Raw genomic sequence first — 21,770 nt, forward strand, 5'->3', positions numbered from 1 at the left:
CCATCTTGCTGGCCAAAGGCAAGATCCCTGAACAGCCCAGAGGGCTCTGGGGAGTCACCTCCCCCACTCCCTGCCCACCTGTGAAACATGCATGAGTGTGTGGTTTGGAAACGTGGCTGTTATTTTATGGGGTAACCTGAGCCGAGGTCCAGGGGTCTGTGCAGCTCAGGGGCTTTAGCAAATCCCTTCCCATTCTGAGCCTCAGTGTCTCCATCTATAGAAGGGGTATACAGATCTCTACCAGGGGCTCTTCCAAGCATGCTGCAGAGGTTGGCGCTGATGTGTGTTTCTTCTCCCAGGATCAGGCCCCAAAGTCAAGCTCAGCTCTGGGGGAAACAGACACACGAGCCACAGCCCCGCCCCAGGCCGAGGTCAGGGCTGAGCAAGGTGACCAATGCCCACTTTGCCCAGGGCAGTACAGGGGTGAGGTTAACAACAGCTGTTTCACTCCCCTACATTTGGACAACAGGCTGTGCGGTCTCGAGGTGAAACGAGGCTCCTTCAGTGAGCCGGCAGTGTCTGAAGGCTGGCAGTTAGCTCTTGAGGGCCGTGGAGGGGTCAGACTCAGGCCCCCATGCCTGGGCTGCGTCAGCACTGCAGGGGCCCAGGGGAAACCCTCCCCAGCCTCTTCTCCAGGTTCCTGGAGAACATGATCACTGAATTCGGGGAGGACGCAAAGATGAACGAGGGACGGCCGGGGAGGAGGAGACGTGGATGAACAGTGTAGCAATGAACAGATGAGTTAAATACAAGAGGAAGAAAAACAGATGAATGGAGAGAGGGGAGAATGGATGGAAGGGAGGGTGGAAGGATGTGGAAAGGGAGTGATGGAGGGCAGGACGGACGGACTGTGGGTGGCTGGGGGAGTGGGCGGATGGGTGAGTGACTGGGTGGGTGGGTGGGTGGGTGGATAGATGGCTGGGTGGGTGGGATGGATGATGGACAGATGGATGAAAGGAGGGATGAAAAGAGATGGCTGTCAGTCCTGCAGGCCCCGACCACACACCAAGCCCTCTGACAGGGAACAACAAATAGGGAGCCCGGCAGGCCTTCACCAGAAAGACGTCCACGTTGACTCCTGGGGGCCCCAAGAAGCCAGTCTTCCCTCCCCCACTCCAAAGACATTCCTGGGCCTGCCCCTTCCAAAGGGCAAAGGGCACACAGCCAGGGAGAGCTATCTGCTCTCAACCCTGTTTACTCTGGATCAGCAATTAAAGGGCCTCCTTCCCAGATCAGTTAATAGTGGGGGGCAGCAAAGGGCGCAGGAGCACTGATAACAACCGGACTCCCTGACCCATCAGCCTCCTCTTCCCGACTCTCCCCGAGGCACCCAGGACCCAGGCAGCCTTAACTCAAAGACTCCAACATGAGATGGAGCCAGAAAGCCAGGCCTCAAATTGTGCGGCTGAGTGTGAGCCGGGTCCTCGGTCTGCCTGCACTGACCACTCAGGGATCAGGCTGTGTAGCCCACAGTTCATGGAACTGTCTTCTCCCACCTACCAGCTGTGTGAGCCGGAGCAAGTGACTCTGCCCCTCTGAGCCCATCTCCCGCTCTGTAAGCAGGGATGACGGCAGGACTGGGTGAGATAACGCAGAGTCTACCACACACAGCAAGACCCCAAGGTATGGAGGATGTGTGTCCATCACTGGCCAGAGCTTGGGACTTCTCTGGGGGACCCACGCCACCCTCTCAGTCTTCTCCCTCCCTGGCTCCTGCCACTGTCCCATGGATCCCCTCAGGTGACAGCAGGCATGGGGAAGCCCAGTCCCCTCACTTGCCCAGAAGGACACAGAGGTTCCCAGTCATCAGTACAGTAGCCACCAGTCACATGTGGCTGCTTAAATGTAAATGAATTAAAATTCAGTGAGGGAATACTATGCAGCCATTCAAAAGGAACTGTAGAACTGATTCAGGCTACAATATGGATGAACTCAAAACCTCATGTTATGGGGCCAGCGCTGTGGCATAGCGGGTAAAGCCGCCACCTGCAGTGCCGGCATCCCATATGGGCGCTGGTTCAAGTCCTGGCTGTTCTACTTCCAATCCAGCTCTCTGCTATGGCCTGGGAAAGCAGTAGAGGATGGCCCAAGTCCTTGGGCCCCTGCACCCATGTGGGAGACCCGGAAGAAGCTCCTGGCTCCTGGCTTCGGATCAGTGCAGCTCCAGTCGCTGAAGACATCTTGGGAGTAAACCAGCAGATGGAAGACCTCTCTCTGCCTCTCCTTCTGTGTAACTCTGGCTTTCAAATAAATAAATAAATATTTTTTTAAAAAAACCCTCATGTTTTGTGAGAGGGACCAGGCACAGGATGTTAGGTGAGTACATTGCTTATGTGAACTGTCCAGAACAGGCAAGTTCAGAGGCAGGAAGCATCATGGTGGCTGCCCGGGGGCAGGAGGAGCAGGGAGCGGCAGCTCCACGAACAGCTCTCTTGTTTTTAATTTACTTGAGACACACACACAGAAAGAGACAGACAGAAAGAGCTCTCCCCAGATGCCCACGATGGCTGTGGCAGAGCCAGGTCAAAGCCAGAAACCGGGAACATTCCAGGCCTCGCATGTGGGCAGCAGCGGGGTTTCTTTTCAGGGTGACAGAAATATTTTGGGATAGGTAGAAGGGAAGGTTGTCCACCATGAATGTTCTAAGTGCACCTCCGTGAACGTACTAAGTGCACCTCCGTGAACGTACTAAGTGCCATGGAGTGTTCACGGCAGGACCAACGGTTTCATGTCATGTGACTCTCACACCGCTCAAACAAAATTCAGGTTGAAATTCGGTTCCTCGGTGGCATGCCAGGGGCTAGAGAGCACATCCTGCAGGCATGCCCTAAACAGCACCGCCGGGTCACCACCGCCACATAATTGAGTGACGTATGGTATCTCACCTGATCCTCTCCCTGGAGGACGTGGTGATCTTCCTGTAAGACACGGGTGGCACAGGGTGGGGGGCCAGGACCTCCCCTGAGTCTTGAGGCATCCAGGGATCATGCTGCCTCCCTCAGAGCTGGGGGCTGCCTGGTCCTAGTGCCCTCACCCTGCCTCCTGGTCTCCTACTAGGATCTGCTTTCCCCTCGCAGGAAAGCATGTAAAAGTGTGTGGTCTGGAAGCTGAAGGGTGCTCGGTTCATTTGCAAGAACTGGGGAAGAGAACGTATTGCCAAGTGATTTGGAATTTTAACAAAAATTCCAGGAAGCCAGAGGCTGGGTAACGCGAGCGGAGGGCAAAAATGCACCTTCCCCTGACCCCGCGGCCTCGCCACACAGCCAGGTCAACAAGCACCGACCCCTTTGTCTTGGCCGGGCCCTTGGGGGAGGGGGGCTGAGGAGGGGCAAATCCCAGGCCTTTTAGTCTTCCTGACTTTGGCACAATCTGGACCCAAGGAGCAGTGGGAGGCGTAGGGTATTGGAGAATCTGAGTTTTGTTCAGTTCCAGCACCGTCACTGCCTGCCTGGGAGACTGGGGGTAAGTTAACCCTCCCGAGCCTCAGTTTGCTCATCTGTAAAATGGAAACTGTTCACGCACGCCTCCCTCAGCTACTATCAGGATGAAACAGGATCACAGATGTGACCCCCCAAACACGCCATGAGTTACCTTCACCAGAACCCCAGCCATTCTCACTACTGGCCCTGTGGGCATCTCCCCTTAAGCAAGAAGTTCTAAGAAGTCTTAAGACACAGCTCTCAGGGCCAGCGCTGTGACACCATGGTAAAGCCACCACCTGCAGCGCTGGCTGGCATCCCATATGGGTGCCAGTTGGAACCCCAGCTGCTCCACTTATCGAGCTCCCTGCTAACGTGCCTGAGAAAGCAGTGGAAGATGGCCCAAGTGTTTGGACCCTGCCACCCATGTGGGAGACTAGATGAAGCTCCTGGCTCCTGGCTTCAGACTGGCCCATCCCCAGCCATTGTAGCTATTTGGGGAGCCAATCAAATAAATAAATACATGTTTTAAAAAATATACAAACTCTCATGTATACTACTACTAACAGCACCATCCTACCCTCCCTGGAGGGTGGCTATGGACACCCTGACAGAGCAGAGCAAGGGCTGGCTGCCCTGGACTCCGTGTGTGGTGGAAGAACCCACCTGGGAGACTCCCCACTGTGTGACCATGGCCAAGCTCCTCAGTCACCTCTGATTTCTCACCTGCAAACAGAGGACAACAAAAACAGCAACACCTACCTCCCAGCATGGGCCAGAGGTGTTTTTGTTTGAGAGGCAGAGAGAGAAACAGAGTTTCCACCTGCTGGTTTACTCCCCAAATGCCCACAACAGCCTTGGCAGGGCCAGGGCCAAAGCAGGAACTGGGAACTCAATTCACATCTCCCGCGTGGGTGGCAGGAACCCTACCACTTGAGCCTGAGCCATCATTGCTACCTCCCAGAGTGTGCAGTAGCAGGAAACCGGACCTGGGAGTGGAGCCTGGACTTGAACCCAGGCACTCTGATATGGGATGCGGCTGAGTGACTTCTTCTTCTTCTTCTTCTTTTTTTTTTTTTTTAATTAGACAGTGAGAGAGAGAGACAGAGAGAAAGGTCTTCCTTCTGTTGGTTCACCCCCCAAATGGCTGCTACGGCCGGCACTGCACTGATCCAAAGCCAGGAGCCAGGTGCTTCCTCCTGGTCTCCCATGCGGGTGCAGGGCCCAAGCACTTGGGCCATCCTCCACTGCTTTCCCAGGCCACAGAAGAGAGCTGGACTGGAGGAGAGCAGCCAGGACTAGAATCCGGAGCCCATATGGGATGCCAGCGCTGCAGACGGAGGATTAGCCAAATGAGCTTCGGTGTCGGCCCTGGAGTGACTTCTTAACATAGGCCAAACATCTGCCCCATGAGAGGTTTAAATGAGATGATAAAGCAATTAGTACAGGACCTAGACACAAATACTACTAACACTAGGAACCCATGCCTGGGCAGGTGGAAGGGTACATAAGACAGACAGGAACCCAACTGACCACCCCAGGCAGAGCGGGACGGAGAATCAGATGGAGGAGGGAATTCTGGCTTGTGTGGAGCTTCCACAGGGGAAAAGCTCTCAGCCTGATGGAGGCCAGTGATCAGGACACCGCCCCACTTCTGACCAGCTCCCTACGTATGTGCCTGGGAAAGCAGTAGAAGATGGACCAAGTGTTTGGGTCCCTGCCACCCATGTGGGAGACCCAGAAGAAGTTCCAGGTTCCTAGCTTCAGCCTGGCCCAACTCTGGCTGCTGCAGCCATTTGGGGAGTAAACCAGCAGATGGAAGATCTCCCTCTGTTTCTCCCTCTCAAATAAATAAATAAATCTTTTAAAGAATAAATAAATAAAACAACCATGGCAAAAAGCACTGATCCTTCCGCGCTTCTAAACGGGTGCTCCATGGGCCGCAGGGTAGGACCCTTGGTCCTGCAGGCTGTGATGGACATCACAGAAGTTAGCATCCCCTGCACCTGCCCACCGCCTGCCAGTGCCAGCCTCCACAGTCCTGATGACCAAGCCCATGCCCCACACAGGTGGGCAGCCATCCAGCCAGCAGAAAGAAACTTCTAACTCCACACTCTCATTTGACAAGTGAAGTAGTTGAGACTCAAGGCAGCCAAGTAACTGGCCACAGAGCAGGGTGACCTGAGCCTAGGGCACAGAGACAAACCCAAACAGGGTCCACATCTCCCAGGAGCAGTCTGAGGGGCAGTGGGGGCCCCTTTCAGAGAGCCTCTTGTTGGCACCCACCCCCTGTGCTGCCAGCTGCAAGAGCAGGACCAGGGAGCCCTGCTGGAGCCTGGCAGCACAGAGGAGCTGTTTTGGGGCCAGACAAGGCCAGGACTGCCTTGGTGGCCCTAGGGCAGGCGTCCAGCCATTCCCAGGCGGGGCCCCAGCTTCCTCCCAGCAGAGGACAATTGCTCCATTGGCTGGGGTCCGGGAGAAGAGGCTCAGTCAACCCTGTCCTCTCCCCCACTAGCTATGGCCCTGCCCAGCTCCGCCTTCTCCTTAATGAGGCCATTGTGGGTCCAGGATTCCCCCGAGAGCCGGCCTCCACCCCTGACACTCCTGACCCGGGCTTCCCCTCTACAGCCCTGACCCCACGGTCCTCCCAGGAGTTCCTGACTTCCTCTCCTGCACCCAGAGCACAGAGTTCCCTGAGGCCTCTCTGACCTGGTGTTCCCTGGCTGGGCCAATCACTTCCCCTGTCCCCGCCTCACGGACTGCCAATCAACTGCTGCTCAGACAGAGAACGAGTTCTGTCCGGAGAGCATGTAATTCCAGCCAAAGGCAAAGAAATCCACGCTTGTCCTTCCAAGAAAACCAGCTATTTTGTGTTGATTTGTGGAAACGTGGAGAGCAGCTTATCTTCAGTGCTACCTTCGCAACCCCTGCTGGTCAGGGTCCAGCAGAACAGGGCTCTTAGCTACAGCATTTTACGGATCTGGGGTCCCCAGGACCCCCCATCACCACAGCCGGGCTGTCCACGCCCTGTGATTGCACGGACGCCGGGAACACTCACATAATAGTGATCACAAGCACCTTCACGTGCTTCTTTCTGAATCTTCCCCAAAAATCAGCGAAGAAATTCTAATCATGCCTGTTTTGCAGATGGGAAAACTGAGGCAAGAGACCTGGTATCTTGCCCTGGTCCTCACAGCACAGAGCTTCATGGCACAGGCACCTCTGACTGCACCCAGTGCTTTTCCCACAACCCACAAGGTGGTGACTCCACAGCACCTCTCCACCGCAGCCAGGAAGTGGCCCAGGCTGAGCTGACAAACGACTGGATGAACGATAGCTGTCCATCCACCGGCTTCCCCTCCCGACCGTGCCTCCCTGAGAGCAGCAGCCTGGCCAACCTGGGCCAAACCTGCTGCAGCTTCAGTGACTTGCACCTCCCTGCAGGGCCTGCTCCCCTGGGGCCCTCTTCCCCTGCAGGGCAACCTGGATCTGTGTCCACCAGGACGGTGCTCTCCCCAGACACTTGCCCCATGCAGCCAGGAAAGCACAAGCCACAGAAGGAAACTTGGGTTGGAGTCCTGGTTCTGCTTCTTGGCTGTGTGGCTCTGGGGCAGTTACTGACCTCTCTGAGCCTTCATTTTCCCTTGTAAAATAAGGATAACCCCATCTTCCTCACAGTGCCACACAGATAACAAAGCGAGATCATGTATGGAAAGCTCGGAACACAACGCCAGGCCCCAGGAGCCCCTAAACCAGAATTCAAGAGACAAAGGAAGCCAAGCTGAGCGCAGGGGCTTGTCCACCACGCCCCACGCCTCAGAAGGCACAGCAGCTGACACGCCGCTCGACGTCCTGCTCCACGCAGTCACGCTGAACCTCCTCACCTTCCTTGGACCTCCCAAGAATCCCTGCAGAGCCCCACACTGGCGCTGGGCTCCAGCCTGAGCCCATCTGGCTTCAAAGAGCACTTTCTTCTCCTATTTCCTCCACCAAGTTCTTGTCTATCCATCCTTTCATTCACACAAGACTTACTGAGCACATTCAATGTGACAGACAGCAGGCAGGAAACAAGAGAAATGGGCGGGGGGGACCGCACTGGGGCATAGTGGGTTCCTAAGCTGCTTCCTGTAATGCCGACATCCCATAAAGGCGCCAGTTCGAGTCCCAGTCGCTCCACTTCTGATCCACCTCTCTCCTAATTACCTGGAAAAAGCCACAGAAGATAGTCCGAGTGCTTAGGCCCCTGCCCTGCAACCACGTGGGAGACCTGGAAGAAACACCTGACTTCAACCTGGCCCAGCCTAAGGTTCAATAACAATAACGGACAAGTACATAGACAGTCTTACTGTGTACATTGCCCAAACCAATCTTTAAAATGAACTCTAACCTTCTAATAATCCTATCAGGAATTATTATTATTAATATTCCCATTTTACAGAGGAGGAAACAGAAATCAAGAACCACCACTGAAGTTAGAACCCAGTTCTGGCTCCAGAGTTCATAGTCTTAACCAAAACACTTGGCTGCCTCTCTGATGTGCTTCCAGCCAGAGGGGCCGACCAGCATCCGCCTAGGGCTTGGGTGTGCCAGGAACCCAGCGGGAGGAGAACATCACCCAGCCTTCCCTCTACCCACAGCCCTGTCTAGAGAACACCAGCGCCCCCTCCCCCACATCAGATCAGGGACAACCCCGGAAGCCTGTCAGTGGCCAGGCTCCATGACCAGCGAGCCCCGTTCAAGCCTCTCCAGAGCCAGCACCCACTGCCCAGCAGAGTGCCCAGCGGTCCTGAGCAGGCCTGAAGTGCTGGCACTACCCAGCCTGGCTGCTCAGCAGGGTCAGCCGAGGCATGCCCAGCTGGGGGCCTCAGGGACAGAGGTTGACTCTGCAGTGGAGTGCTGGAGGTGGGGTGTTCAGACGGCTGAGTTTGGTTTCCTCTTACAGAAAACGGTGGAGGACAGAGAGGGTGGTACCTGGGGACAACAGGTCCCAGGCAACACTAATAATCAATGACACAGGCCACTCACCCTGGGCTTCTGCTGAGCACCAACAGCAGCTACAGTGAAGACAGTGTCCCTGCAGGGGGCCACTAAGACTGTAAAAAGCAGGCGATTCCAGGAGACTGGGACAACATGACAAGGTTTTGTCTTAGCCTCTGCTGTGCTGGCAGGAGATCTGCACAGCATAGGGACTGCGAGACCCTGTGCCATTCCTCAGCCCCACGTCGGTCCTGGCACAATATCAGCCTCTCCTCCATCATCACCGCAAGCTCCCTCCCTTTCACTGTCTCAACTGGGCCTTAAGAAAACCCCGTGGGGCCGGTGCTGTGGCCCAGAGGGTTAAAGCCCTGGCCTGAAGCACAGGCATCCTATGCGGGCAGTGGTTCTAGTCCCGGCTGCTCCCTCTTCCGATCCAGCTCTCTGCTATGGCCTGAGAAAGCAGTGGAAGATGGCCCGAGTCCTTGAGCCCCTGTACTCGTGTGGGAGACCCAGAAGAAGCTCCTGGCTCCTGGCTGCGGATCAGTTCAGCTCCGGCCGCCATCTGGGGAGTGAACCAGTGGATGGAAGACCTCTCTCTCTGTCTCTACCTTTCTCTGTAACTCTGTCTTTCAAATAAATAAAATGGGCCGGTGCCACGGCTCACTTGGCTAATCCTCCGCCTGCGGCACCGGTACTCTGGGTTCTAGTCCCAGTTGGGGTGCCGGTTCTGTCCCGGTTGCTTCTCTTCCAGTCCAGCTCTCTGCTGTGGCCCAGGAAGGCAGTGGAGGATGGCCCAAGTGCTTGGGCCCTGCACCCCATGGGAGACCAGGAGGAAGCACCTGGCTCCTGGCTTCAGATCGGTGCAGCACGCCAGCCATAACAGCCATTTGGGAGATGAACCAACGGAAGGAAGACCTTTCTCTCTGTCTCTCTCTCTCACTGTCTAACTCTGCCTGTCAAATAAATAAATAAATAAATAAATCTAAAGAGAAGGAGAACTCCGCGGAGGTTGCAGGGCACAGCGGTCCTCCTCATTTCACAGATGGGACAACTGAGAGTCAGGATGTGGGAGGCACTTGCTATTGAAATGAAAATGCACAACTCAGATCTTTTGCATCCAAGCTGAGTGCACTCCCCACTACCCCACACTGCCTCCCATGGGGCCCCGTGAAGCGGTGTGCCCAGGGCAGATGGCTTGGAGCTAGCTGTTCCACTTCCAGCCACAAGCTGCTGTATGCCAGGGGCTGTGCTGGGGAATTCTCCCGCTGTGGCCTCCGGTCTCATGGTTTTCCCTAAGACCCAGTGAGTAGACGCTCTCGACCATACTCTACACAGACAGGTTCACAGTTCGTCAGACACTGCCCAAGGACACACAGCTGGGAAATGGTCAGAATCTCCCCTAGGTGGGGCTCACTCCTAAGCCCAGACTCTTCTTGCTTCACTGTGTTCTCCATATGGACAAGGGTGGGTCTCCTCCAGGCCTGTGCCCAGCCCATCACAGATTTTAATGCTCACTCATGGGCTTATTATCCCCCAGGCCCAAAGCATTAAAAGGAACAAAGGAGAACACCTCACTCAGACAGAAGAGGTGATCTAATGAGAAGTTACAATAATCACAAAGCTTTATGCTCCTAACAACACAGCTTCAAAGTATACAAATCTAGAGCAAAAATGGGCAAATCCACAAGCCCAGATTTTATATAGCTCTATCAGAAATAACTTAAACAGACCCACAATTCTCAAACATATTGGTCTCAGAATCCCTTTGCACTCTTAAAAACTGAGAGGGGCCAGTGTCCCATGTGGCTGCTCCACTTCCAATCCAGCTCCCTGCTAATGGCCTGAGAAGAGCAGTGGAGGATGGTCCAAGTGTTTAGGCCCCTGCACCCACACGGGAGACCTGGCGGAGGCTCCTGGCTCCTAGCTTCGGCCTAGCCCAGCACTGGGTGTTGTGGCCATCTGGGGAGTGAGTCAGTAGATGGAGGATTTCTCTCTTTGTGAAGCTCTTTCAAAATAAATAAATAAATATTTTTTAAAAACTGAGTGAGATGAGCTTTTAGGTTCATATCTATAATTATTAGCCAAATGTGAAATTTAAAATGAGAAAAAAATTAATTCACTTAAAATAAGATTGTTATATATTATCATACATTTTTATTTAAAATAATATTTTCCAAAAATAGATTAGTGAGAATGACACTCTGTTACATTTTTGCAAACCTCTTTAATGTCCGGCTTAATGGAAGACAGCTGGATTCTCATATCTGCTTCTGCATTCAATCTCCTGCCATATGTGTTTTGGCTGAATTGCATTAAAAAAAAAAAAAAACCTGGGGCCTCACACAGAAATGCAGTTGGAAAAAGGAGGAGAATTTTAATAGCCTTTTCAGATAACTGTGGATACTCTTTGATATTACCAAAAAAATTACCATGTGGTAGTTTCTTAAATGTTGTAATGTAGGATCCAAAATGCTACCCACCCACTTCTCTTACTCTATGGCCCTGCACTCCATTGGTCTACTATTTACACTGAGTGGGTCTCTGAATTACGTATAATTTTGGCCTGGTGGACCCCCAGAAGGATCTATATGAGGTAGAGAGGCCTCTACATAAACTCTGCTCATAACAAACCATGAGTACACACAGTCCTTTGGGTAGCCAGTCCTCTCCATCAACTGGGGGGTATGAGAGCCTACACTGACCGCGGACACTCTGAGATGGACGGATGCCACGCACGCCAGGTGTTGATCCAGCTGCCGAGGGCTCAGTTCAGCCTCATCAAGAAGGGCTACCACATCAGAGGGCAGCCGTCTCCTGCGTGGCCACAAAGCCAGGGTTACTGCCCGGCCGCCCAGCGAGAGCCCTCCTGATGCCAGGCCCAGGGCTGGTTCCTCTAAAGGGCATCCATCTTCACACCCATCGCAGTCCCATGTGGGGAACCTTGGGCTTCCCCACGACAGAGCTGCCAGGCAAACACTGCCCATTCTCCCTTTCCAGCAGGCTTCCAACCTGGCCGCATTGCGCCTTGGCATCCCTGGAGCTGCCAGGTAGAGACTCAGCCCTCAGCCCATGTGCTGCTGTTACATAAGCAGCAGCAGGAACAATGCCGGGCTCTGTCCAGCCCAGGTCAGGCACTGGGGTGCCAAGAACAGCAGAGCCGACCAGCTGCCGGAGGAGCCAGCACCTTGCACAACCACCTGCGGGGCTCCAGCACCCCTGCCAGCGCTCAAAGCCACAGCTCCCCTAGAGGACACAGCCTGCCAAACCCAGAAGCAGCCAGAGGGAGCCGGAGCACAAGATCATCATTGCTGCTCAGGGCCTCCAGACCACACCCAGGGCCAAGGTGTGCATGGGAGATGGAGATGAACACACCTGGGCATGTTGACACGGTGCCGGGGACTTTCTGCCCATTCATTTTATTTCCCTCGAGATGACTACTGGGGAAGTTCCATTTTACAAACCAGGAAACCCGTCAGATGGGCACACAGCTAGTAAGCAGGAGGGTTCGACCCTGGCTCTGACTGCAGACTGCAAAGTCTGAGCCCTTACACCATCGCCACACCCTGCTGTCCGGCCCTGCCGATCCTCACCTGCCTGTCATCCACAGAGCCTCTTCATGCTGGGGGCTGCAAGAGGGAGAAGGGGAAAGACAAGGCCACAGTTTGTTCTACCTGGAGCCAACTCGCTGTCACCTGGACGCACAAGATATCCTGTCCAACTCTCCCCCTGCCCCGCCCCGCCTCCCAGGCTCTGTCCGCTGAATCTTCTGTTTGCTCGGCTCTGCCTTGTGTCTTTTTCTCCCAACTAGGCCAGCTGAACAGGGCTATGTCTGTTTTACCTCTATATCCCCAGCCACCCCTCACCTGTGGTTTGTGCATAGTAGGTGCCCTGCACATAGTAGGTATTCCACACATGTTCACTGAATATCAAGGGGTAGACCCTCTCCTCTTTTCATACCACTGTGGGGACGGGTCCATGGGGAAGACAAGAACTCTGGAAACATGGCGGGGAGGGAAGGTAAGTGCCCCAGCCAGCAGGGCCCACGACATGCACCCATCAGGGCACTCCCCTCACCCAAGGCTGGGAGGGCCCAGTCAGGCCAGGCCCTCAAGCAGTCCCCTCCCACCAAGCCTCCTGGTCAAGTTCCTCCCATGGGAAGGGTAGACAGCAAGGCCAAGACCGGAGAGAAAGGAGCCCAAGAACTGAGTTCAAATTCTGGCTCCTCTGACACACACACACACCCATAACCTGGAACCCACGCCTCCTGGCTGCTTCTGGGCTCCGACTGGAACCAGAGCACCTGGGTCTAATCCTTAATTAACTTCCCTCAGCCTCTGAATCTCTGTCTGTAATGTTCTTAGACAGACTGGGCACAGAGTTGGCAGCCACTGAGCCCTGGCAAACATGAGAAACAGTGGTTGGTGAGGCTGTGATTACACGGACCCTGACTGAGCTGTCGTGGCCTCTGCCTGTGCCAGGCTGCAGTACCCAGCACCACGAGGGAGCTCATGAACACCGAGGGTGAGTGGGCCGCCAGCAGCCTCCCACCAGGGCAAAGAACCAAGGTGTCGGGGAAGAGAAAACAGAGCGGGAGGGAATGGCCTGGGCAGAGATAAGCGAGGGAGGTAAGTGCGTGAGAAGAGGAACAGGAGACTGTGGCAGAGAGAGATAAGGAGGAAGGATGGAGAAGGTGAGGGGCAAGGGTGAGCAGAGGGAGGCGACGGAGCCCCAGGGAGAGGCGCAAGGCAAAGTGAGGCCACATCTGGGCGGGGAGTGACGAGGGGCGCGGGCAAGGGCGGGAGGGGCGCAAGGCCCCACCCAGCCTCATGCCTTGGGGCGGGCGGCCTCAGATTGGCTGGGCCCAGCGGCGAGGCCAGGGCTGGAGCCCAAGGTGGGAGGCGCCAGGATCGGGCACCCAGCACAGAGCGCCGGCTGCCACCCACTTAGACAACCTCAGCTGCAGCTGCCGCGGCGCAAGGGGCTGGGGGACGCACGCTGGGGCACCTGGGGGCGCGGCGCACCAGGCATCGGGGTCTGCAGGGCGCGCTCCGGGACAGCGTAACTATGCGGGCGGCCGGGGGCGCGCGGGCGGCCGCGCTGGCGCTGCTTCTGGGCGCACTGCACGGGGCGCCGGCGAGCGGCGAGGAGTACGACTACTACGGCTGGCAGGCCGAGCCGCTGCACGGCCGCTCCTACTCCAAGCCGCCGCAGTGCCTCGACATCCCCGCCGACCTGCCGCTCTGCCACACCGTGGGCTACAAACGCATGCGGCTGCCCAACCTGCTGGAGCATGAGAGCCTGGCCGAGGTGAAGCAGCAGGCGAGCAGCTGGCTGCCGCTGCTGGCCAAGCGCTGCCACTCGGACACGCAGGTCTTCCTGTGCTCGCTCTTCGCGCCCGTCTGCCTCGACCGCCCCATCTACCCGTGCCGCTCGCTGTGCGAGGCCGTGCGCGCCGGCTGCGCGCCGCTCATGGAGGCCTACGGCTTCCCCTGGCCCGAGATGCTGCACTGCCACAAGTTCCCCCTGGACAACGACCTCTGCATCGCCGTGCAGTTCGGGCACCTACCCGCCACCGCGCCTCCAGGTAGCGCCGTCGCCGCCGCCCCCGCGCGCTCCTAGGGCCCTGGGTGGCGCGAGCTGAACGCTGGGCAGAGGCCGCTCCCCAAAGCCCGCCAGCTTAGCTCTGCGAGCACCCCCATAAGTCCCAATCTGCCTCCCCACCACCCCCTCCACACACACACACACATGATGCAAGCACGCAGTCCTGCCCAGCCCTGCTCCCTAGGAACTGTCCCCTGCAGCCTTCCCGCCTCCCCATGGGCTGCCAGGCTAGGACCCCCCACAACACCAGCAGTTCGCAGAGGCTCTCCCCAGCTGGCTCTGCTCGTTTGAGCACTCTGGCCACGGTGTGCACTTTCCCTAGCGGCTGAATCCCTGGGTGTCCCCACGCTGTCCACCTATTCCTGGGCTCACCTCTGCAACCCAGAAACACTCGGGGTCGCTAAACAGTCCCTTCCTTCCGGACTCCAGGGCACTAAGACAAGCACCACCCGGACCTGGGAGAGGAAGGAGGGGAGGGAAGGGATGGAGCCAAGGGGAGCGGACCTCAGTGCTCCTGGGCTGTACTCTCGTATTTTGTACCTGGAATCCTAACTCCTGAACCCTCTTCCCCAACACCCTCGTGAAAGCCTTTTGCCTAGCAGGGAAAGGAAGGGTAGACCAGCCCAGCGGTGGCATAACAGGTCCCCCTGAGGTGGGCTGCTTCTCCAACTCCTCTGAGCTTCCCTTTCGCCATCCTTAAAGCAGGAAGCAAACCCACTCATGGAACCAATGAGATTTGAGTCCTGCCTCCACCTGTATTCCCGGTCCCATTACTTTGATCTCTTCCCTGCTCTCAGCCCCTCCTAGTCGCGCTGGTCCACACAGCTCTGCCCCTTCCTCTGCCACCTGCCAAACTCCTCCAGGCCCACCTCGGCACCTAGAGCCCCAGTCAAAAGGATAAATGGCAGCGCCGAGCCAGAAAGCCTTGCCTGGTTGGTTACCAGCAGAGAGGCAGAGATTCCAGAGGGGCAGCGCCTTACCTACACTCTGCCCTTTCCTGTGGGCTCCTGGGCTGGGAGTGTTGAGAATACATGGGAGAGGGAGCCAGTGGTCACAGGTTAGTCACAGTCCCCAGCCGGGACCCTTGCCAGGTGCCTTCTCTAGTGTTTTTGAGCCCAGACATTAACAGCCTGATGGGCACAGAAACCCCAGGCCCAGAATCCCACCTGGGCCTCCCTCTGCCCTCCTTCACCTTCTCTGAGCTCCCTCGAACACTAAGCTACCTGCTAGAAAAGGCACTCCTCCATTTACCACAGTTCCAGCCCAGCCAGCTTCACTCAAGTGCGTGTACACACACGCATGCACACACACACACCTGGACCCTACAAACATCGCCACCCTAGCCCTAGACTGGGAGTGACAAGTCCTGCCTCCAAAGCTAGCATCTCACTGGCTTTGCAGACCTGGGTAACCACTGTGAACCTCAGCCCCTTTTTCTCTAATAGGAAGAATACTGACTTCACAGGCTGAGGACTGGGTGCACATCGTGGTTAAAGTACTGGGGTCATGGGGCAGTAACTGTGCCCACCTGGCAGCTCTGTCCCTGCACAGTCTCCGGGGGTTAGCGAGCAAGTGTTGGTGTTAGTGCTGTCACCCCACTGCTTGGTGAGGAAGTGGAGGTCAGTGTAAGAGCCGCCCCCGCGTGGCTCTGTGGACACCAATCTCCTCACCGCCTTCCCCACCCCGCCCTGCCTTGTCTCTTCAGTGACCAAGATCTGCGCGCAGTGTGAGATGGAGCACAGTGCCGACGGCCTCATGGAGCAGATGTGCTCCAGTGACTTTGGTGAGTTGAGGCCCAGCGGCCATTCCCTGATGCCACCCCAGCCCCTCTCCCTTGACCCACATCCAGCACCGTGAATCCTGACAGACCCCTTATAGAATCTGATGGCCAAAAACTCACGTAGCCATTTCTGCACATCTCAGCGGCTTCAGAAGCCCTCAAGGCCACGGTCCCTGAGCCTCCCAAACCGCTCCGGCCAGGGCTCCCGCAGCACTCCCTCGGCACTGTCCACAGAGGAACTCCTGTGGCTGGATGGTCTCTGGGGGGTGCAGGCTTGGCCCAGAGGTGGAGGAGATGGCAGGAGGGAGGGAAGGGCTCCAAATGGAAGCAAAGCCCCTCCACCAAGTATCCAGTGCACTTGTCCCCACTGCTCCCCCTGCCTGGGACAAGCAAGCCAAGTCTAGTCAGGGCCTGGCTCATGCGTGGACCCATGTCCTGTGCATGACCTTGGCCAAATCAGTTCCCTGTTTTGTATCTTAGCCCCCATCTATAAGAGACAAGAGTGGAGTCCTGACTTCACAGGAGTCTTTTAAGTTGCTGGTCTGTTTGGAAAGAAACTGCATACTGCAAGTGTGAGAGAACACAGAGATTTTAAGAGAATTTCCTTTCCTGAGTGGGCAAAGTCACTCTGTGGCTTCTCCCTGAAGAAGGGAGAGACTAGCCGAGGGGCTCTCCACACCTCCAAGCCCAGGGCTCCCGATCCCCGGCTATCCAAGGCTCTCAGCAGCCACCCCAAGGTGACTTGGACCCTGCCTTCACCCACCTCCCTCACATTCCTGGGACCGCAGAAACATACCACACACACACTCCCCTGTCACTGCGCAGTCACACACACACAACCTACCCCCTCCCCACAGTGGTCAAAATGCGCATCAAGGAGATCAAGCTAGAGAACGGGGACCGCAAGCTGATCGGAGCCCAGAAAAAGAAGAAGCTGCTGAAGCCAGGGCCCCTGAAGCGCAAGGACACCAAGAGGCTGGTGCTGCACATGAAGAATGGCGCGGGCTGCCCCTGCCCACAGCTGGACAGCCTGGCAGGCAGCTTCCTTGTCATGGGCCGCAAGGTGGACGGACAGCTGCTGCTCATGGCCGTCTACCGCTGGGACAAGAAGAATAAGGAGATGAAGTTCGCCGTCAAATTCATGTTCTCCTACCCCTGCTCCCTCTACTACCCCTTCTTCTACGGGGCCGCCGAGCCTCACTGAAGGGCGCTCCTCCAGTCCCCCCCAGCCAGCTGTGCCTTGCCCTCTGTCCCCACCCCCACTCCCAGCTGCCCGGCCCTGCTGGAGGGTGGCTTCACGGCACAAGCCCCAGGGATGGCCTCCTTGATGGAGGGCTCCTGGATCCCCGGGGTTCTTGGGCTTCCTGTCTTAAGAGCTGCACTTTCTTGTGTGCAGGAACCCCCAGGGTCTCAGAAAGTAGGGAGGAAGAAAAGGTGAAAGAGCCCAGAGCAGCTGCGGTGGCTTCCAGTGTAGAGGTGGAGTCAGCTCTCCCATACTGGTGAAGAAGCGTCATCTTAGAGAAGCCGTAATTATTAGGCTGAGCTACCCCAAAATGTGTCCTCATTGCTGCCCCCAAAGAAAAGGAGTTAGGGTCTTGATGCCCTCCAGCCACACAACCCTGCCTTCCCATTAGCAAACTCCCCTACCCCAAAGCCAAGAGAGCTCCCTGCAGGACTGCAGAGCGGCCCGGCCTGGCCTCTGTACAGATGCCTCCCACAGGCTAGCTGCCCGGGGTCACTGCTCAGCTCCACACCCAGCTCTGACCCTGTGGTAAGTTACTGCTTCAGCTCTGAGGCCATAGGTACCAGGTAACTGATACCAGTAGGGCTCGGCTCTCAATTTTTTAAGTTTTTAATTAAATCAAAGAAAACAACGGTTTGGACCAGGTGATTTTCTTTTTCTGCAGAGGTGGGGGAAAGGGAGATTCAGGACAGGCTTCTAGAAAGAGCCCACTGCCCGTCCACATAGACCGATGCAGAACACCTGTTCCTACAGGATCCTTGAGAGCACATGATGAGGGCCACCCTCTCCTACCAAGAGCTGGGGATGGAAGTGACCATCCTTTTGCCTCTGAGAAAGGACAGAGGTGCCAAGTCCCCAGCCTGCACCAGCAGTCATAAGCCTCCCAGGGCCCTGCTGCGTCTCCCTCTTGTGGACACCACCTGGTCCGAGGAGTCAGGAAGGCTGGCCAGGGAACTGAAGAGCTGAGGCCCAGGAGGTGCCACTCTTTCCCTCCAGCTTTCAGACGCCCTGGACGACAGTCCTGACCCGCAAGCAGTGCAGGCTGAAGCCAGTGCTGTCCTACACACAGTCCCCAGACCAGCAGCCTGAGCACCTCCTGGGAGCTGGTCAGGGTCTCAGGGTGCACCTGGACCTGCTGTTATCAGAATCTGCATTTAACACACTAGGCCATCTGGGGCTTTTACAAAATGCTGGCCACATACTAATGCAATTAAATCAGAACCTCTTTGGGCACCCAGAAATCAGTGTTTTCAGATGTTCCCTGATGTGCAGCCAGGGTCAAAACCCATGGTCTAGATAAGTTCACTGAGGAAGGAGAGGGACAGGGCTGAGGGGTCTCCAGTGGAAACCCGCATGTCAGCTGCCTCTGGCCCTTCTGGTCACAGCAGAGAGGTGGATAGGGCAGGGAGGCAAGAGGCCACGGCCCTCGAGTGGCCAGCACTTGAAAAGGGCGTTCCCTTCAGGGGTCTGTCAGACATGCTGAGGGACAGGGCAAGTGAGCCCAGAGCAGGGGGCAGGGCACTCCAAGGCTTTCCTACCAGTGGGAGGGGCTGGGGTGCCAGGTCCCAGTAAGCCTGCTTCTGTTGAGGCAAGAAAAACCTGGGCTTCCATGACTGTTCCATGACTCGGGAGTGTGTCATCTCCAAAAACACCAGAAGCCCGGACTCTGTCGTGGGGCCAGAGTCTCGCCAACAGGTGGTCTCACAGCCCACCCGTAAACCCCCGGGCAGACAGGTGGCCTCGCCACAGTCAGGAGCAGCAGAGACCTGTTTGTTTCTCCTCCCCCGAAGGGAAAGCCACTGCCACCCCCCCGGCCCAGACACAGCCCAGCTTCCCCTGGCTCCCTGAATCCGCCCCTTGTCTCCCAGCCTCCCACCCTGACCAAATATTGACGGACACTTCTATGGTCAACCAGGACCAGGCATGATTTTTCCACTGAGCACACAGGGCTGGGGCCACGGCTGGCTGAAGTACAATACTGACCTCTGTCAGGTGCTGGCAGAGACAGGAGTGGCGTGGGGGGAAGGGGCTCCCTTAGCCCACCCCATGACATCCGGTAAGGTACTCCTCACAAATGGGGTCTCCGCACAGCCACACTGCCCTCCAGCATCTCCTGCCAGACCCCACCACCACAAATCTCTTTTCCAGGACCAGCGATCCTCCCAAAGACGAGGGAAGCCCTGCAAGGCCCTCCCTCCCCTCCCCCTCCCCCTCCCCTCCCCCTCCCCCTCCTTCCCTTCCCAGTGCACTATCCACCCTTATCCACCCTAGCTAGCCAACCAGGAGCCACTGCTCAGTCTCTGCACCTCGGCGACCACCAACCACACAGATAGAAGCCCCAAGTAAGAGTGGGAACCTCTCCATGCCAGAGGTCTGGAGGTGGACAAGTGGGAGGTCCATGTCCCGACCCCTCTTGCCAGCTTTTGTTTTGGGTTACAGAGGGTGCTCCCCCTCCCACCTTCACATTCCAGGAGGCTCCCGGGAAAGGCTAAGAGCAAAACCCACCTGTCAGCTGCCTCTGGCCCTTTTGATCAGGAAAACAGTAATTTCCCACCCAGTCCCACCTGGTAGATTTCCACGTCTAGCTCACTGGCCAGAACGAAGTCACATGGCAGAGAGCACAGGAAGTCAAGTTTTTCAGCTGGGTACAAAATCCAAGTTCTACAAGAACAGAAAGGGTTTGGGGGCAGGCAGCCCAATACTCAGGGTTGGGGTGGGCAGAGGAAGCACAGCTCGCCTGCCTTCCAGTCCCAGCCCTCAGTGACTGAGTGACACCACCCAGCTACAAAGCAGAGTGACAAAGTCTACTTTCCCACAGCTCAGCAGTGCGAGCTGGGAATCAGTGTGTAACATTTAGAAGATATTCATTAAGTGGCATTTTATCTTTTTATTAACCAAAAGCTATGACCCAGCAGTGCCTGCACAAAGTAGGTCCTCGGCAAATTCTTGACTCACAAGTCAACGACCACCACTGGCAGGCTGACAGGGAAAGAGAGCAGCACCTTATCCAAAAGCCAGAAACATTTCTTTCAGAGGGGAGCTAGATGGCGCTTGCATTGTGGTGTAGCAGATAAAGCTGCTGCCTGTGATGTCGGCATCCTATACAGGTGCCAGTTTATGTCCCAGCTGCTCCACTTCTGATCCAGATCCCTTCTAATGGCCTGGGAAAAGTAGAAGATGGCCCAAGTGCTTGGGCCCCTACCACTCACATGAGAGACCATGAGAAGAAGCTGCTGACTCCAGCCTGGCCTAGCCCTGGCCATTGCAGCCACTGGGGAGTGAACCAGCAGATGAAACACCGGTCTCTCTCTGTAGCTCTTCCAAATACATAAATAAATCTTTATGGGGGTGGGGGGGCACTAGAGTCTACATTTGGGATTCCCACGTGGTGTGAGCTGATACTGGGGAGAAGACACACAACACAGGTAGTCAGTACCGGTCAAGGCCATGCTGGCTGGCAGGCATGATTCAGAGCACTTTCCCAATAGCCCTTTGAGGCGGAGGCATTTTCATGATGGCGGCTGAGGCCCAGAGAAGTTAAGAACTTGCTGGAGGTCAGAGTTCACAATGGAGCTAGCAGCTGACCTCATGCTCTTAACCACTACATCACTGGCTGCAGGGGCAAGGCCCAGGCCTATGGGTCGGGCAGCCATACCTCTGCCAACCTGCATCCCTGGAAGATTTCTGGGAGCCCTGCCTAGTCCCCTTCCAAGGACTCTGAGAGAGACAGGGGAGCCGGTGGCTTTTCTCCCAATTCCCAGAGACCGCCCACCCCCAACTTCTCCTCCACTCAGCCCACCAGCTCTAGCTTGTTTAGTCCCCACAAAGGAAGCTCACATCCCACAACTGTTTAGTCGGCTGTAATCCTGGCTAAAGTTCACTCCCGGAGAAATCTAACCCCGGGGGTGAGGGCGGCGGTGGGGGCTGCTGCTGGAATGCATGTGGCTGGACCCAGCGTCCCAGCCCAGGCAGCCGACACTGCTGGGGCATGAGGCAAGAGGGCGGCCAAGGGAATCCGGAATCCCCAGCCCCCAGCTGTGCCAGAGAATGGAATGTGCTGCTCTGGGGTGCTGCAGGAACCCAGCCAGAGCAGGAGGTGGGGTGGCTGGGAGCTGGGGGGGTTGGGGAGAGCTCCTGGCACAAGGCTGCCTCTGTTCTCCTGGCCTGGGGATGGAGGGAGGGGAGCAGGGAGGTTGTCGAGGTGGCCAGCGCCTGCAGCCAGAGGAAACCAGGCAGCGCAGAGGGCATGACAGGCAGGGCGCTGGGCTCATCCCAAGGTTTCCCTTATGCGGTCTCCACTTGTGGCACGACTCACACACCGGCTCCCCGGCTCCATCACTGTGACTAGGTTCTTGAGCCCTCCCACACCTCCCTCTACTCACGGGTTAACTGGACCTAATCTGGGGGGCTGTCAGGAGGCGGAAATGAGAATGCATCAGATGCTGCCTGGCCTCAGTGCTCCAGCAACCATGGTCTCATTATTAGCCCGAGGGCCCCCAACTGTAGGAGACACTGGGCCTGGACCTTGAGGGGGCGCCTCCAAGGTTCCAGAGACAAGGGGAAGCTAGAACTTCATCTGTCACAAACCTGAGGATCCCAGGAATCACTGCCAGCTCAGCATCTGCCACGGGCTTACTGGAGGCTGCTCCACACACAAGCCATCCAGAAAGGGCGCACGGACTCTGATCCCAGGCAGGCTGTGGGCGCTGGAAGCCCAGGCCTGCCCCGACCGGCCCCAGTCGTACAGAAC

The 21,770-nt window shown here is 56.6% G+C and overlaps 1 protein-coding gene across 1 annotated transcript; it reads left to right on the forward strand.

Moving 5' to 3' along the window:
* Nucleotides 1-13,253: 13,253 nt before the first annotated feature.
* Nucleotides 13,254-17,651, forward strand: SFRP5 (secreted frizzled related protein 5). The gene is made up of 3 exons (XM_002718609.5): nt 13,254-13,980; nt 15,703-15,780; nt 16,635-17,651. Exons 1-3 carry the CDS (start codon nt 13,461-13,463, stop codon nt 16,979-16,981), a joined length of 945 nt encoding a protein of 314 aa, XP_002718655.1. The 5' UTR covers nt 13,254-13,460; the 3' UTR covers nt 16,982-17,651.
* Nucleotides 17,652-21,770: the final 4,119 nt, after the last annotated feature.

Source organism: Oryctolagus cuniculus, chromosome 15 (genome assembly GCF_964237555.1).
Source record: "Oryctolagus cuniculus chromosome 15, mOryCun1.1, whole genome shotgun sequence".
NCBI lineage: Eukaryota > Metazoa > Chordata > Mammalia > Lagomorpha > Leporidae > Oryctolagus > Oryctolagus cuniculus.